Source organism: Chiloscyllium plagiosum, unplaced genomic scaffold (genome assembly GCF_037043375.1).
Source record: "Chiloscyllium plagiosum isolate Xiang-an unplaced genomic scaffold, Cpla_swu_hap1 HiC_scaffold_14, whole genome shotgun sequence".
NCBI classification, from domain to species: Eukaryota; Metazoa; Chordata; class Chondrichthyes; order Orectolobiformes; family Hemiscylliidae; genus Chiloscyllium; species Chiloscyllium plagiosum.
The window spans coordinates 12,693,409-12,709,324 of NW_028270152.1; the positions used below are offsets into that span (position 1 = coordinate 12,693,409).

At 39.5% G+C, this 15,916-nt stretch overlaps 1 protein-coding gene across 1 annotated transcript in view; it reads right to left on the bottom strand.

The window, feature by feature from the left end:
• p4htmb (prolyl 4-hydroxylase, transmembrane b) overlaps positions 1-15,916 on the bottom strand; it is an 85,516-nt gene that overhangs the window by 26,392 nt on the left and 43,208 nt on the right. The window contains exons 3-4 of the mRNA XM_087994080.1: positions 11,233-11,423; positions 5,116-5,212 (exon numbers count right to left, since the gene is read on the bottom strand). Coding sequence (XP_087850206.1) covers positions 5,116-5,212; positions 11,233-11,423 — 288 coding nt within the window. The remainder of the gene's footprint in view (positions 1-5,115; positions 5,213-11,232; positions 11,424-15,916) is intronic.

The following is a 15,916-nucleotide window of genomic DNA, read 5'->3' on the forward strand; positions in this document are numbered from 1 at the left end:
AGGGTAAAATAAAGAAAGGTACTTGCAGAACTGCATCTCAGTATAAGTGTTCTTTAAGCAAAAAGAAAAATTGTGTTGTAGTGAAGAAGGAAAGGAAGATACATGTCAAAAATAGAGAAAGATTAGAAATATCTTTCCTGTAAATTGTAACATGACAAAAAAAGGTAATCAGAAGCTAATTGTCTGAAACCCAGCAGGCAAGAAGTCATAGCAGGGATTAAGGCAAGCTAACAGTAAGCAGTACGCCCTCCCTCAGAGAAAAGAAAAGTGGAAGTGCAAAAAGCCATAATGGATGTATTACCCCCTGTGGATTGTAACTCATTATGGGGGCTTAAAGCTTAATGTACACCGTCAATTCCACCTAATACCTTCTTTACATTATCTACTCTCATGACTATTCAGCTGAGGTGAGGATGATTAACACTGAATAGAATCTCTAGTTTTCAGACTCTCGTTTGACAAACCCCCGCAAATGTTGGCATTATTAAGAACCCCGTTTTAACTTTGAAAAAAGCTATCCAAAGGAAAAGAAACAAAGCTGAAACTACTTTTATTACTACGTCGACAGAAAACACGTCAACAATTACACAAAGAAATATAAAGTCTAATAATAGGTGAAGTCAAATCAAATGATTTTGGGAGATTCAACTAAATAACAGACTCCTCTTACGGACCTCTTCAGAGTGTGGGTATTGTATCGTAAGGTACTGAAGTATTTATTCCATTGTTTTGTTCCACGCTATGAACAATTTCATGAGCTCCCAGTCAATATTTTTCTAATAAAATCAGACAAAAATCAGCTATCAAAAGATTTGATGAGACCCCATGCTTATGGAGGAGTTAAGATACATAATGATGTTGACATATACACAGTACTTCTGTGCCTGTACTTCTGATATTATGGTTAATTTGACTTTTGAACAGCAGACAATGATCCTTTGAGTAATCCCAGCTAATGCCAAGTTTCCAATTTAAAAAAAAAGCACCAATATAAATACCCTCACCTCTGCATTCCAAGCAAGGATTAGAATCAGGAGGGTGTATGTTAGTAGATGCTGGAAAGGAGTGGGAATCTTGCAGAGGTCTTCCCTAAGTCCTGGAACTGTGTTTGGAACTCTGGCTGATAAAAGTGAACTCTATTTAAGTGCTTTCTTTTTATTCTTTTCTAACTCAAAATGGCACCAGATTGTGGTGATGGAACACTTGTCATTGTACCTCTCTAGATATATGTGATAATAAATCAATCATGCATTCTCTTTTTGAAGAATATTCTCAGAGATGTGATCTATATAGACTTCAGTAAGGCGTTCAACAAGGTTCCCCATGGGAGACTGATTAGCAAGGTTAGATCTCATGAAATACGGAGAGAACTAGCCATTTGGATGCAGAACTGGCTCAAAGGTAGAAGTCAGAGGGTGATGGTGGAGGGTTGTTTTTCAGACTGGAGGCCTGTGACCATTGGAGTGCCACAAAGATCGGTGCTGGGCCCTCTACTTTTTGTCATTTATATAAATGATTTGGATGCAAGCATAAGAGGTACAGTTAGTAAGTTTGCAGCTGACACCAAAATTGCAGGTGTAGTGGACAGCGAAGAGGGTTACCTCAGATTACAACAGGATCTGGACCAGATGGGCTAATGGGCTGAGAAGTGGCAGATGGAGTTTAATTCAGATAAATGTGAGGTGCTGCATTTTGGGAAAGCAAATCTTAGCAGGACTTATACACTTAATGGTAAGGTCCTACGGAGACCTTGTAGTGCAGGTTCATAGCTCCTTGAAAGTGGAATTGCAGGTAGATAGAATAGTGACGAAAGCGTTCGGTATGCTTTCCTTTATTGGTCAGAGTATTGAGTACAGGAGTTGGAAGGTCATGTTGCGGCTGTACAGGACATTGATTAGGCCACTATTGGAAAATTGCGAGCAATTCTGGTCTCCTTCCTATCAGAAAGATGTTGTGAAACTTGAAAGGGTTCAGAAAAGATTTACAAGGATGTTGCCAGGGTTGGAGGATCTGAGCTACAGGGAGAGGCTGAACAGGCTGGGGCTGTTTTCCCTGGAGCGTCGGAGGCTGAGGGGTGACCTTACAGAAGTTTACAAAATTATGAGGGGCATGGATAGGATAAATAGGAAAAGTCTTTTCCCTGGGGTCGGGGAGTCCAGAACTAGAGGGCATAGGTTTAGAGTGAGAGGGGAAAGATATAAAAGAGACCTAAGGTGCATCTTTTTCACGCAGAGGGTGGTACGTGTATGGAATGAGCTGACAGGGGATGTGGCGGAGGCTGGTACAATTGTGACATTTAAGAGGCATGTGGATGGGCATATGAATAGGAAGGGTTTGGAGGGATATGGGCCGGGTGCTGGCAGGTGGGACTAGATTGGGTTGGGATGTCTGGTCGGCGTGGACGGGTTGGACCGAAGGGTCTGTTTCCATGCTGTACGTCTCTATGACTCTAAACACTCTAGCTTTTCCATTTCCATTGCCTAATTTTGACTACAGCTTACTTTAGACTCTTCGCATTGAATAGGAAGCTTCTCATTGACTTCAACTTTGATTATGCATCCCCTTCTGAAATACCAGCCGACATTTCACTTTTAATCCTGCTGCTTCAGTTTTGATTTTAGATTTCCAGTTTACTTTTCAGTTCTAAGAAAAGCAGAGACCATAGCGTAAGTTGCTTTTGCTCATGAAATTGTTCATAGCGTGGAACAAAACTATGGAATAAATACTTCAATACCTTACGACACAATATCCACTCAATAGCTGGTCTACATGAACTAATTGATCCAAAATAAAAATAAAAATTCACAAAATGACAGGTCTGGAGAATTCCAGTTCACGCTGCACAAAATCATACCACCTCACATTGAGGGCTGAATTGGGAAAAGAGTAGGTGAGTATGTTCAAAATGATGTAGTGAATTTTGTCATGCAGTTGTCTAAAATTGCATCTGCTCTTGTCAATTTTTTTCCTCTGAAGAATGCAAATAGCAAATTTGCAAGAGCAGTTGTATTCCATTGACAATAGGGTCATTCTCTACTACTAGAAAAGCAGGAATACCAAAATCTATTGTGATCCTAATCAACAAGCTCCTTTAGTTTTACATCCGCAATTAGTGAGTGGAGACGACAGCATCAATTTATGAATCTGTCTTTCTGTATGAATGAAGTAGCATGATAACTTCCTGGTTTTGTGTGCGTGTGTAACATTGCCCAAAATCAATAGGAGTAAATCTAACAACTGGTAAAACTGTAAAAGAGTCCATTGTGATATAACTGTCTCTTTAGACTAGCAAAACATTACTTCATCAAGGAAATATCATGAAGATTTTTCGACCAAGTAACTTTCAGTAACCAAAAATCTCTTCTTCAGCCTCAAACCTGGTTTTCCATTCTTCATTTGTCCCTCTTCTCCCCCCTCACACATCCATTGCTGCACTACTTGTGTCTTTGGTTTGTTTTTGGAATGTTGGTAAAATTGACAAGGCTACATTTATTGCTCATCCCTCATTGCTTGCACAACTGACAGCCTCTTAATGCAAGCCAAACCAGGCCAGGTAAAGGTGGCATATTCAATGTCCTATAGACAGTTATGAGGTAGTTGAGTTTGTACAATCCTTCAATAGCTATTGTGGTTATTCTGGTACAAATCTAAATTTGCTGAATTTATATATTACTATTTTATAATTTACTATAGTGGGATTTATTAGCACACATTCTCAAAATGACTGGTGTGATATCATAACGCTACACAATTGTACCTATTCAAAGTCTATTACTTATGTGTGAATTTAGAAATAATCTGTGACCTTTTGTATGTTTAGGGCAACACATGCGTGCAGTTTTCAGCAAGGCTTAAGTCCAGTAAGCAAGATGACATTCTCTGGCTGAACATCCTTTCTTGATCCTAATTCCATGTTGGGCAGCCGCAACTTTTGTGAAATCAGATAACTTGGGTCTTAGCACCCAACTTGGTAACTTTCCAGTCTGTATTTCCCAGCTTCCACAATAAGTTGTTGAATTGTCTGGGGAAGAAAAGCAGGAGGCTGAAAGAACACAGCAAGCCAGGCAGCATCAGGAAGTGGAGAAGTCAATGTTTTGAGTGCAACCCTTCTTCAGGACTGAGTGTGAGTGTAGGGGGAACTGCAGATAAAGAGGGTGGTGGGGGCAGGGTAGTGAAGTGGGGCTAGGTAGAGGGTACACCTGGTTGGTCAATGGAGGAATGAATCTGGTAGGTGTCAAGGGAAGCATGAAGGGCTAAAATCTACGAATCCAATGACGACTAATTCCTTGAAAATCTGTTTTCAAATTGGTTTTAACTATGTCACAAGATTATTAAATTATGTTACTCATTTGCAGTCAAACACATGTAAAGTGTAGCAATTTTATGATATCGCAGAACCTTACAAATCATATCACTTTATCTCAAAATCCTTTCCCAAAGTAACTTAAATCTTATTCTTCTGTTTACTGATTGCAACAGTAGTAGACTCACCAACTATAAAGGCATTTAAACAGTCACTGGATGAACATATGCCGCAGGGTGGCATGGTGGTTCAGTGGTTAGCATTGCTGCCTCACCGCTCCAGGGACCCGGGTCTGATTCCCGCCTCGGGCGACTGTCTGTGTGGAGTTTGCACATTCTTCCCGTGTCTGCGTGGGTTTTCTCCGGGTGTTCCGGTTTCCTCCCACAGTCCAAAGATATGCAAGTCGGGTGAATTGGCCATGCCAAATTGCGCATAGTATTAGGTGCGTTAGTCAGGGGTAAATATAGGGTAGGGAATTGGTCTGGGTGGGTTACTCTTCGGAGGGTCAGTGCGGACTTGTTGGGCCTAAGAGCCTGTTTCCATATTGTAGGGAATGGAATCTAATCTAAATATTGAATAGTGTAGGATAGATAGGCTTCAGATTGGTTTCACAGGTCAGCACAACATCGAGGACCGAAGGGCCTGTACTGTGCTGTGATGTTCTATGTTCTATCAGTGGAACCAGTTTCTCCCAATTAACACTTATAAAAACTTTTCATAATTCATCATTTTGAGTTCTACCTTTAAATCTCCTCTTAACCTTATCTGGTCATAGCTTTTCTAGTCTTTCCATCAGGTTAAAGCTTTCTCACCATTTCCATCAGGGTCAGCCTCAAGACCCGCGTAGATTTCTCGAATATTTTCAGGAGTAATCCAGACACCATCACCGAAACGTGTATGGGTCAAGACCTGTAATTAAAAATAAATTCTTATTCAAAAACATTTGTTAGCTTGCCATACAATATTAATAATCAGGCAAACATAAAGATATAGAGGGAGTGGAGTATAAATCTGGTGAGAATACGACAGGGTAACCTACTGTGAAATACTACACTTTCTAGCTATAAGAAATGAAGTTGGTAGAAGTTAATTTTTTTCAAATTTCAAACTACCTTCTAGTCTAGTATCCGATGTCTTCATGTCCAGTTGCAGTGCCAGTCTGTCTGCATCACACCACAAAACGAAAGGAATGATAGCTCCAGATCACAACAAAGTTCCCTTCATACCTGTTCCAATTTTTCTGTGACTTGATGCTGAGTTTTCCTCTTGTCCCAACTTAGAGTCTACACGAGGTCTACTTCAGCTTAGAATGCATTCTCAGAATAGAGACAGAATAATAGCACCCTGCCCTTTGGCATTGTGAGTGTATCAATACCAAATAAATTACAGCAGTTGAAGAAGGCAGCTCAATATCACCTTCTCAACGGCAAATAGGGATGGACAATAATGATGCCATGCACTTTAATGGAGGATACAGAATGTTTTGTGGATACAGTAGACGAAGTATTCCTTTTAGTATCAATGGTGAAATCTGAAGCAGCTAAACATCTGAAAGACAATATAAACTTGGAGATGCCCGGGATACAGGATCTAACATAAATGAAATAAGTTTAAATTAGTATTGACCAGCAGTGATTAATGTTAAAATACCTAAAGGCAGTCTTTGGTACTTATTCCGATTTCATATTCCACAGCACTTTGTAATTATACTTCACAGAAGTGTAATAATAAATCAAGCCAAAATGAGACAATATTAGGAATGACGATAAAAGCAGTAGTTAAGGCAGTTTTAAAAAGAGGTAACAAAGATATATGAGTAAGACAGGTCGAGATTTAGTAACAAAGTTAGGTATTTTTGGGCATTGGCAGCTGAAGACAAAGACATTAATGACATATAATAAGGATGAGGGCTAGGAAGAAGTTCTTATTTCCACCACACAGCTTGTTTCTGGCAGTAATAAGTGGTTAGGGATCAAATTAGCTTTTGTTGAAAGTAAGAAAGCTTGCAACAAATAACAGGGCTTTGGTTTAAAAAATAAACTTGTCTTCAGAATTGAAATAAAGAAGGGCTGTCCTTTAAAAATGGAACTGAGAAGTCTGAGTCTATACCCTCTACAGTTTCAATGATCTCATTGAAACACAAAATTCTTAAGAGAATTTGACATGGTCAACGTTGAGAGGCTGTTTCCCCTGGCTAGAACTATGGACCACATTACAAGGTGTTCAAGACGATAAGGATAGAATGGAAAAGTGACATTGAGTTACAAATTCAGCTATGTTGTGACTAAATGGCACAACAGACACAAAGGGACCAACTCTTGATCCTGTATTTTAATATTCTTACCTGGACAGAATAGGTGAAACTGACACAAAGTCCAGGGAATTGCAAGAGGAAATGAGTTATGCACCAAGACATATTTTCTTTATACACAGGGTCAAGTTTCAATTCACACTAAACCAGGCTAATCCACAAAGATTTCACCAGCTGCTTTGGTGTGTGAGGTAGCTCTCACATTCTCTGGTGCACAAATACTAACTTACAGTTAGTAAGGAGTTAGTTGGGAGGGAGAGTGACAGGATGGTTGTTATGGGTAACTTTCCAAATATTGACTGGAAATACTATAGTTCGAGTACTTCACATGGGTCAATTTTTGTCCAATGCGTGCAGGAGGGTTTCCTGACATACTAGATAGACAGGCCTAAAAGGGGTGAGGCCACATCAAATTTGGTACTGGGTAATGAACCCAGCCAGGTGTTAGACTTGGAGGTAGGTGAACACTTTAGTGATAGTGAATACAATTTAGTTATGTTTACTTTCATGATGGAAAGGGATAGGTTTATGCCACTGGGCAAGAGTTATAGCTAGAGGAAAGGCAATTACGATGCAAAGAAGCAAGATTTAGGGTGCACAGAATGGGGAAGGAATCTGCAGTGGATGGCATAATTGAAATGTGGAGCTTATTCAAGGAACAGATACTGCGGATCCTTGATAAGGATGTCCCTGTCAGGCAGGGAGGATGTTGTCGAGTGCGTGAGCCGTGGTTAATTAAGAAAGTTGAATCTCTTGTCAAGAGGAAGAAGAAGGCTTATGTTAGGATGAGATGTGATGGCTCAGTTAGGGCGCTTGAGAGTTACAAGTTAGCCAGGAAAGACCTAAACTTCACACTAGAAAAAGACAATGTGGTCAAGGAGAATACTGTGATACAGGTTACCAGAGTAGATGGGATTGAGGTTCACAAGGAGGATGTGTTAGCAATTCTGAAAAGTGTAACAATTGATAAGTTCCCTGGGCCGGATGGGATTTATCCTAGGATTCTCTGGGAAGCCAGGGAGGAGATTACCATGCCTTTGGCTTTGATCTTTATGCTGTCATTGTCTACAGGAGTAGTGCCAGAAGATTGCAGGACAGCAAATGTTGTGCTCTTGCTCAAGAAGCGAGTAGATAAAACCCTGGTAATTATAGATGAGGGAGCCTTACTTCAGTTGTGGGTAAATTGTTGGAAAGGTTATAAGAGATAGCATTTATAATCATCTAGAAAGGAATAAGTTGATTTGGGATAGTCAACACGATTTTGTGAAGGGTAGGTCATGCCTCACAAACGTTATTGAGTTCTTTGTGAAGGTGACCAAAAAGTTGGATGAGGGTAAGGCGGTTGATGTGGTGTATGTGAATTGTAGTAAGACATTTGATAAGGTTCTCCATAGTAGGCTATTGTACAAAATACAGAGACATGGGATTGAGGGTAATTTAGCGGTTTGGATTAGAAATCGGTGGTTGAAAGAAGACAGAGGGTGGTGGGTGATGGGAAATATTCATCTTGGAGCTCAGTTACTAGTCGTGTACCGCAAGGATCTGTTTTGGGTCCACTGGTGTTCGTTATTTTTATAAATGACCTGGATGAGGGCTTAGAAGGATGGGTTAGTAAATTTGCAGATGACACTAAGGTTGGTAGAGTAGTGACAAAGGATGCTGCAGGTTACAGAAGGACATAGATAAGTTGCAGAGCTGGACTGAGAGGTGGCAATGGAGTTTAATGTGGAAAAGTGTGAGGTGATTCACTTTGGAAGGAGTAACAGGAATGCAGAGTACTGGGTAAGATTCGTGGTAGTGTAGATGAGCAGAAAGATCTCAGTGTCCAGGTACATAGATCCTTGAAAGTTGCCACCCAGGTCGATAGGGTTGTTAAGAAGGCATACAGTATATTAGCTTTTATTGGCAGAGGGATCGAGTTTTGGAACCATGAGGTCATGCCGCAGCTGCATAAACTCTGGTGTGGCCACACTTGGAGTATTGCGTATAGTTCTAGTCATTGCATTATAGGAAGGACGTGGAAGCTTTGGCAAGGGTTCAGAGAAGATTTACTAGGATGTTGCCTGGCATAGAGGCAAGGTCTTATGAGGAAAGGCTGAGGGTCTTGAGAAGGAGGTTGAGGGGCGACTTAATTGAGACATATAAGATAATCAGAGGGTTAGATATTTTGGACAGTGAGAGCCTTTTTCCTTGGATGGCAATGGCTAGCAAGAGGCGACATGGCATTAAATTGAGGGGTGATAGATATAGGACAGATGTCAGAGGTAGTTTCTTTACACACAGAGTAGTAGGGGCATGGAATGCACTGCCTGCAGCAGTAGTAGACTCGGCAACTTTAAAAGCATTTAAATAGTCATTGGATAGGCAATGCATGAGAATGGAATAGTGTAGCTTAAATGGGCTTCAGACTGGTTTCACAGGTTGGCGCAACGTCGAGGGCCGAAGGGCCTATACCATGCTGTAATGCTCTATGTTACACATTTGATAAGCTTCTCATATCAAGGAACATTTAACTTATCAATAAACTGACTAGCTTTTATCAATGAAATTATTAAATGCTTCAGTATACGTTTTTTGAAATAAAGCTATTTCCAGTGGTTTTAAAATAGCACTATGGCTTTTTGGACAGCAGCAGTTCAAGAGTTGGCTCTCCACCTTATTCTGGAGAGCAATTAGGGATTGACAATAAATGCTGGCCTTGCCAGTGACACTTGCATACAAAGAACCAACACAAGCAAAGGGATTGGACATCTTTTATTTAAAATGTCTACTTTTGGTGATAAACTCATTTTTCATGGCATGAACAAAATTATATCAGATTGCCACTTTTAAATTCATCAAAATCGAAAGAAAAAAGGAATTATATTATGGTTCAAAATTGTATTAGTTTACAGGTTTTAGTTTTGTGATTACTTACATAGATTTTAGTGGAATTTTGAATGGTAACCTAATGCCCAGCATACTTTGGACCCAACTGTCCAATTTCTTCCAAATCAGAAATTTCACACCAAACTGTAAGTTTTGGGGATGCTTCCCAGCAGAGGGACTTTTCCCAGCCAATTTACCATACTTGATAACAGCTGCTTCAGAATTTAAGATCCCTCTCTTTGGCAAAATTTTAGTTTTAAAATATATTCCTAATACTCTAAGAAAAATAAAGAAACAATGAAATTCACAGCTGACCCTGGACATTTAAAAGGATGGGTATATAAATAAGATGAGTTTAGAGGGATATGGGCCACATGTTGGTGAATGGGACTAGATTTATTTAGGATGGCTAGTCAGCATGGACAAGTTGGTGCAATGCGTCTGCTTCCGTGCTGTATATCTCTATGATTCGATTTATACTACTCCCCTTACCCCTCTGACTTGGTCAAGGGGAGAGGCTACAAGTTGAACCATGTGGTTTGCAATCACTGATATCATTCTGTTCAATAATTCAGCCAACAGGAAGTCAGCATTACTTACACAAAGTCTACAAATCTAATTTGGAAGTTTCAAATACTTCGACTTGTCATAAATATTACATTGTTGCACTATTGACTGCTTTAAAAGTAGCTGGCTAAAGTGTGAAAAGTTACAAAATTTCCATGAAGAACAGGTTTGACTACTGCCTGCTGTTTCAACAGACTTAAGTGACAAGCTTACTCGGGATCAACATGATATGTGATGTAGAAAATGGGAAACATAAGAATCATTGGTCAGGAATTCTCATGTGGGATTTAGATAGGGAGAGAGCTTCACCTTTTACCATATTGATTAAGTACACAGTCTGGGAACACATTACACTCATTCAACTATCGTTCAGATTGATATTCATTTGTTGAATGAGCAACAAAAAGATTTTCCACCTTTCTTGTCCAGAAGCCAACATCTAACTGAGAAAGAACCTACCTCTATTTATCCTGGAAAAAAACACCACCATATCATTCAATAAACTAATTAAAATAATCCAGCTCTTCTTTTATTCAATTTTTTCATTCAACGGTTTAGAGATATTATTACACATCTCTAGAGCAGGTGGAATTTAATGCCTGGTTTCCTGGCTCAGAGGCAGAGACACTAATACTGTGTATCAGTAGCTTTTAAGAATCCAGCTTTGCTTTCATATCCAGAAGTGTTCTTGCACACAACTGAATGTTTTTCTTTCCCCATCACCAAATCACATGTGGTATTTTTATATCCGTTAACCACCATCAGTAAATCAAGAAACCAGCTTTGTTTTTGATGATCAATTCATGATTTTTAAAAATATTTTCTTAATCAACCTGTTCAGAGATGTTACTACACACCTCTGGAGCAGGTGAGAGTTGAATCCAGGTCTTCTGGTTCAGGGATAGGGATACTTCCATTGTGCCATAAGAGAGCCACGATAAGAACCCAGCTCTTATAAACAAGTTGGATGAGCATCGCGTACTCCAATTAACTCTAGCTCTGTTCTGATTTACCCTTAAAAGAATTTGCATAACTAACACTGACAATGCTAATCCTGACTACTCCCAACGCAAGATGTCTGTAAGGTGACAAAAATTAATCAATTGCTTGGAGCCATAAATTATTTTAAAAGCCCTGACATTGATAGAACAGTGAGGTATCTTCCTTAAGTAACACTAAATACCTCTTTCATTTGTAGCTGTCCATCCTGATTGTAGTCAAGTAAGTTGAAAATTTCCTCCTTGCTGATATCCATCTCGTCAATGGCCTCCTGCTGAATGTCAGATGGCATAATCTGGCTCTCTTGGAGGCCCTTCAACTTTGCTAGATGTATGACAAGTTTGCATTCTTCCTCTGAAAGGAAGTTAGCAATTTCTGAAGAAAATATAATAAACAAATTATAAATAACTGCAAACACAAAAGATTACAATACGCAGTAGAAACATCAGAAATCTACCACAATATACAATTGCCTAAACTTGATCATTTCTTGAGCATATTGATTCATTTGCTTCTTCAGAGACTTGAACATATAGACTAGCCTTACATTTTAATGTAATACCAAGCACATTACAACAATGAATGCACATGGCTATGAAATACCTGACATATTCTGAGGTGTCACAAAACACCACATAAAATACAGCTTCTGCATTCACAGCCTATTTATGACAGTTGAAATTGTGTGGCCCTTTATGATTTATTCATCAAGATGCATAATTTCATGGAATGGTATGTTTGAGCCTACATGTCTCTCCTCTTCCACAACCTTTATTGAATATTCTCAAGACCCTGACTCATGCTGAGAAAAGAGTTCAAACCTCCCACAGAAAATGAACAAATTTAAGTACATTTAATAAATAACCTTGAGTTAAAAAAAATCTCAATAGTGGTTATGAAAATACTGAACTTTTATAAAAAACCCATTCACTTGCAGGATGCTGGCCGGGCCAGCATTTTTTCCCCATTCCTAATTGTCCAGAATCAACTGCATTACTGTGGGTCTGGAGCCACACATAGGCCAGACCAGGTGAGGACAGCAGTTTCCTTCCCTAAAGAACATGACTGAATCAGATCATCTTTTTCCCCCAGTGATGGACAATGGTTACATGATTCTCATTAGACCCTTAACTCCAGATTTTTTGTTGAATTCAAATTCCACTACCTGCCATGGTGGGATTCAAACATGAGTCTCCAGGATATTCTCTGGGTCTCTGGAGTAGTGGTCTAGTGATAATACTTCCCCGTCAATGGGTGTTAATATAGTTGGGCCTATGTCTGACTCTAGACACAGGACAATGTGTTGGGCTCTTAACTGTCTTATGTTTTACTCATTTCATATTGCTATGAGAAAGTTGAAGAATAAAACCGTCCTGACTAATCAGCATGGACTTAAGCATCAAGACATCACAGAACAACAGAACTTTGCAGTACAAAGGAGGCCATTGTGCCTGTTCCTGCTCACCAAAGAGCTACCTAGCTAATCCTATTCTCCAGCCCTATCTCACAACCCTCTAAAATTATCACTTTCAAATATACCCAAGGTCTTTATCTTCCAAGGTCTTCTTTGTTAACACTAGGAACTTTGCTAAAATTTAGAAAATTGTCCCACAGATGAGTCAAGTGACAGGCTGATATAATCATACCCATTGATTCATAGTTTACAGTTAATGTCTAAGTCTCTTCCATCACCATCCATGGTATGCCCTGGCCTACCAGAGATGATGGTTCAGTGGTGTAAAATCAGGAGTCAGTAGTTTTTTTTTATTAGATTCCCTACAGTGTGGAAAAAGGCCCTTCGGCCCCACAAGTCCACATCGACCCACCCAAACCCATTTCCCACTGACAAATGCACCTAACACTATGGGCAATTTAGCGTGGCCAATTCACCTGACCTGTCTTCAATATTGACTTCAGATCCCATTAAGTGTCTATGGCATCAGGTCAAACATGGGCAAGGAAACCGCCTATTGATCACAACCTACCTATTACCCTCCTTCACCAGCTGAATCAATGAACACCACTTATAAGAAACACTGAGGTAACAAGAAGAGAAATTTTGCACTAGGTAGGGACATCAATGACCACTATAAATAGTGGTTTAGTGGTATTACTACTAATAGTGCCCTGAAGGGCATTTCTGCCAGAGTGGATGTGCCAGAGTGGTCAGAGAACCAAAGAAAGAAAACCTACGTGATCATGTCATCACCAAGATAGCTGTTGCAGATGTATGTGTCTTATAGCAATATTGACAGAAGTGGTTGAGGGCATTTAACATTTGAATACACCCTACATGGTGTAGTGTTGCACATGAAACAGATTTAGAACAAAACCAAGAAATGCTGGGGAAACTCAACAGGTCTAGCAGTTGTGTGGAGAAAGAAAGAGTTGATTCTTGTAAGAAAAATCATACTTGACTTGATACATTAACTCTTTCTCCACAGATGCTGCCACATCTGCTGAGTTTCTCCAGAATTATCCATGCTTGTTTCAGACTTCCAGCATTTACATTATTTTGCCTCTGATCAGAACAAATCTGGTAGGCAAAGACTGGGCTCCCATGAGGTGTTGTGAGTCATTTCTAGTGAAGAAAACTGTATTCAACCATAATCTGACACTTCATGTTCAGAGTATCAGGCACTCTACTCTGTTCACTACTCGTCCAGCTGCAGCAGTTTGTACCAACCAAAAGATGCACAGCAGCAATTCACCCAGGATTCTTAGACAGCTGCTTCCAAACTCACAATTTTTACCACCTGGAAGGATAAGGGCAGATGGCATATGGAAGCGCCTGTAAGTTCCCCTCCAAGTCATTCACTATCCTAAAAGTTTCTTCACTGCTGCTGGATCAAAATCCTGGAATTCTTTAAAATAAAAGCAAAGTACCAAAGATGCCAGATTTTTTTTAAGATTCCCTATAGTGTGGAAATAGGCCCTCCAGCCCAAATCGACCCTCCGAAGAAACCCATTTCCCTCTGACTAATACACCTAACACTATGGGCAATTTAGCATGGCCAATTCACCTAATCTGCACATCTGGACTGTGGGAGGAACCCAGAGCAAACCCACGCAGATACGGGGAGAATGTGCAAACGCCACACAGTCACCCGAGGCTGGAATCTAACCTAGGACCCTAGTACTGTGAGGCAGCAGTGCTAACCACTGAGCCACTGAGCCACCGTACCACCATATCCGAAACAAAAACCAAAATGTTCAAGAAACACAGCAACTCGAACAAAGTCTGTGGAGAGAGAAAGAGTTAAAGTTATCAGTAATCGGTTTCGAAGAATAATCATATTGGCCTCAAAACATTAACTGTTTCTCTTTGCAGATAATGACTGACTTGTTAGGCTTCTCCAGCATTTTCCAATTTTATTATTCCTGAAATTCCTTCTCTGGTACTATTTTAATAAATGAGTTATGGTAACAAATACTCGCCTTGCCAGTAACACCCACATCTTATATCTTATGTTCTTAGGTCAGGAAATAAGACAAAAATCCATTTGGTCGTTGCCAACTCCATAATTTCAATTTTAAAAAGTCAGCAAAATAAATGTTCTTTCTTTCTCAAAAGGATCCCTAGCAATAAAAAAGATTTCAGTCATAAAATTAACAAAGCTTTGAAAAGGCTTCATTTGATGCTCCTTTACATCTAAGTTTTTTTAAATCTAACTGCAGCACCGGGTATAATTCTCATGAACGCTGGTTTTTAATGTACTCAACTGGCTTCTAACAGAACTGTTAAGTGAATGCAGAAATAATAAAAAAATTGTCACCAAACATATTCTTAATGAAAAGGAAAGCAGACGGGTCACTTGCAAAACTCGATTGCCATTAGAATTTTTTTAAAATGGAAACCTAACTTTCTTACTCATATTCAGAATTCATTCCGGAGTTTTCAGTGAGGCCTCCTGTTTGACAATTGTTAACAGCGGGGGAGAATCCTCAATTACTACCGTCAAATAAATTAAAATGACTAAAGAATTCCCCCCGCCAGGACGCATCTTCCCTCGCTAACTTCAGTTTAGTTAAAAAGTGGGATTTGTACTCTCCGGAAGAATTCTCACCGTTTCCAAAGAGAAGAACAAAACACACACACACCGTGTTTCGATCTTTTCCAACCACCATAATAAAGGCATTATTACAGAAAGTGAATTGTTTCAGCAACCAAGAAAACTTGTAATATCCAAATTAATCCCAGCCAGAATATACAATTGGAATGCGCTCTCTTTGTAAATATTCGACTATGACTTGAAGTCCAAAGATTTAAATAACGGGAAGGAAACTACAGAAATGTATGTTTTCATTACAAGGTTTTCTAGCTATCCAAAAGGGAATCCAACCGACTCCCCACAATTAGCTCACGGGACGAATGTTCTCCCTAAGGCAACAAGCACACAATGTGAAAGCAAATTATACTTAATTCGTAAAAGATTGGGAGTGTTTCATCAAACAACTTTATATACATTTCAAATGTCAATACATTGTCGGGATTTTACACCAAAATGACCTGAAAAAAGCATATTTCACTGCATTCTCGTTTTACGTATTAAAATGACCTCACGATTTGCCTCCGCAAAGGATTTGTGTGCTTTAAATGAAATTGACCTCCCTTGAGAAGACGGTACTGTGTACGGTTCGTCCCCACAGGGCTTTGATGCTACAGTGGTAGCATTCTGGGTTCAAGTCCCATCTGCTCTGCAAATATGTCATAATATATACAAACAGGTTGATGATAAATATTAATTAATATTTTTCACGAAATCGCTACTTGATCAAATTATCAACACAAACTGTTTGCAAGTAGTCCAATTCAGAACAAAAAAGCATTATTTGCCAATATATTTGACGTTAAAGACATTAGATCA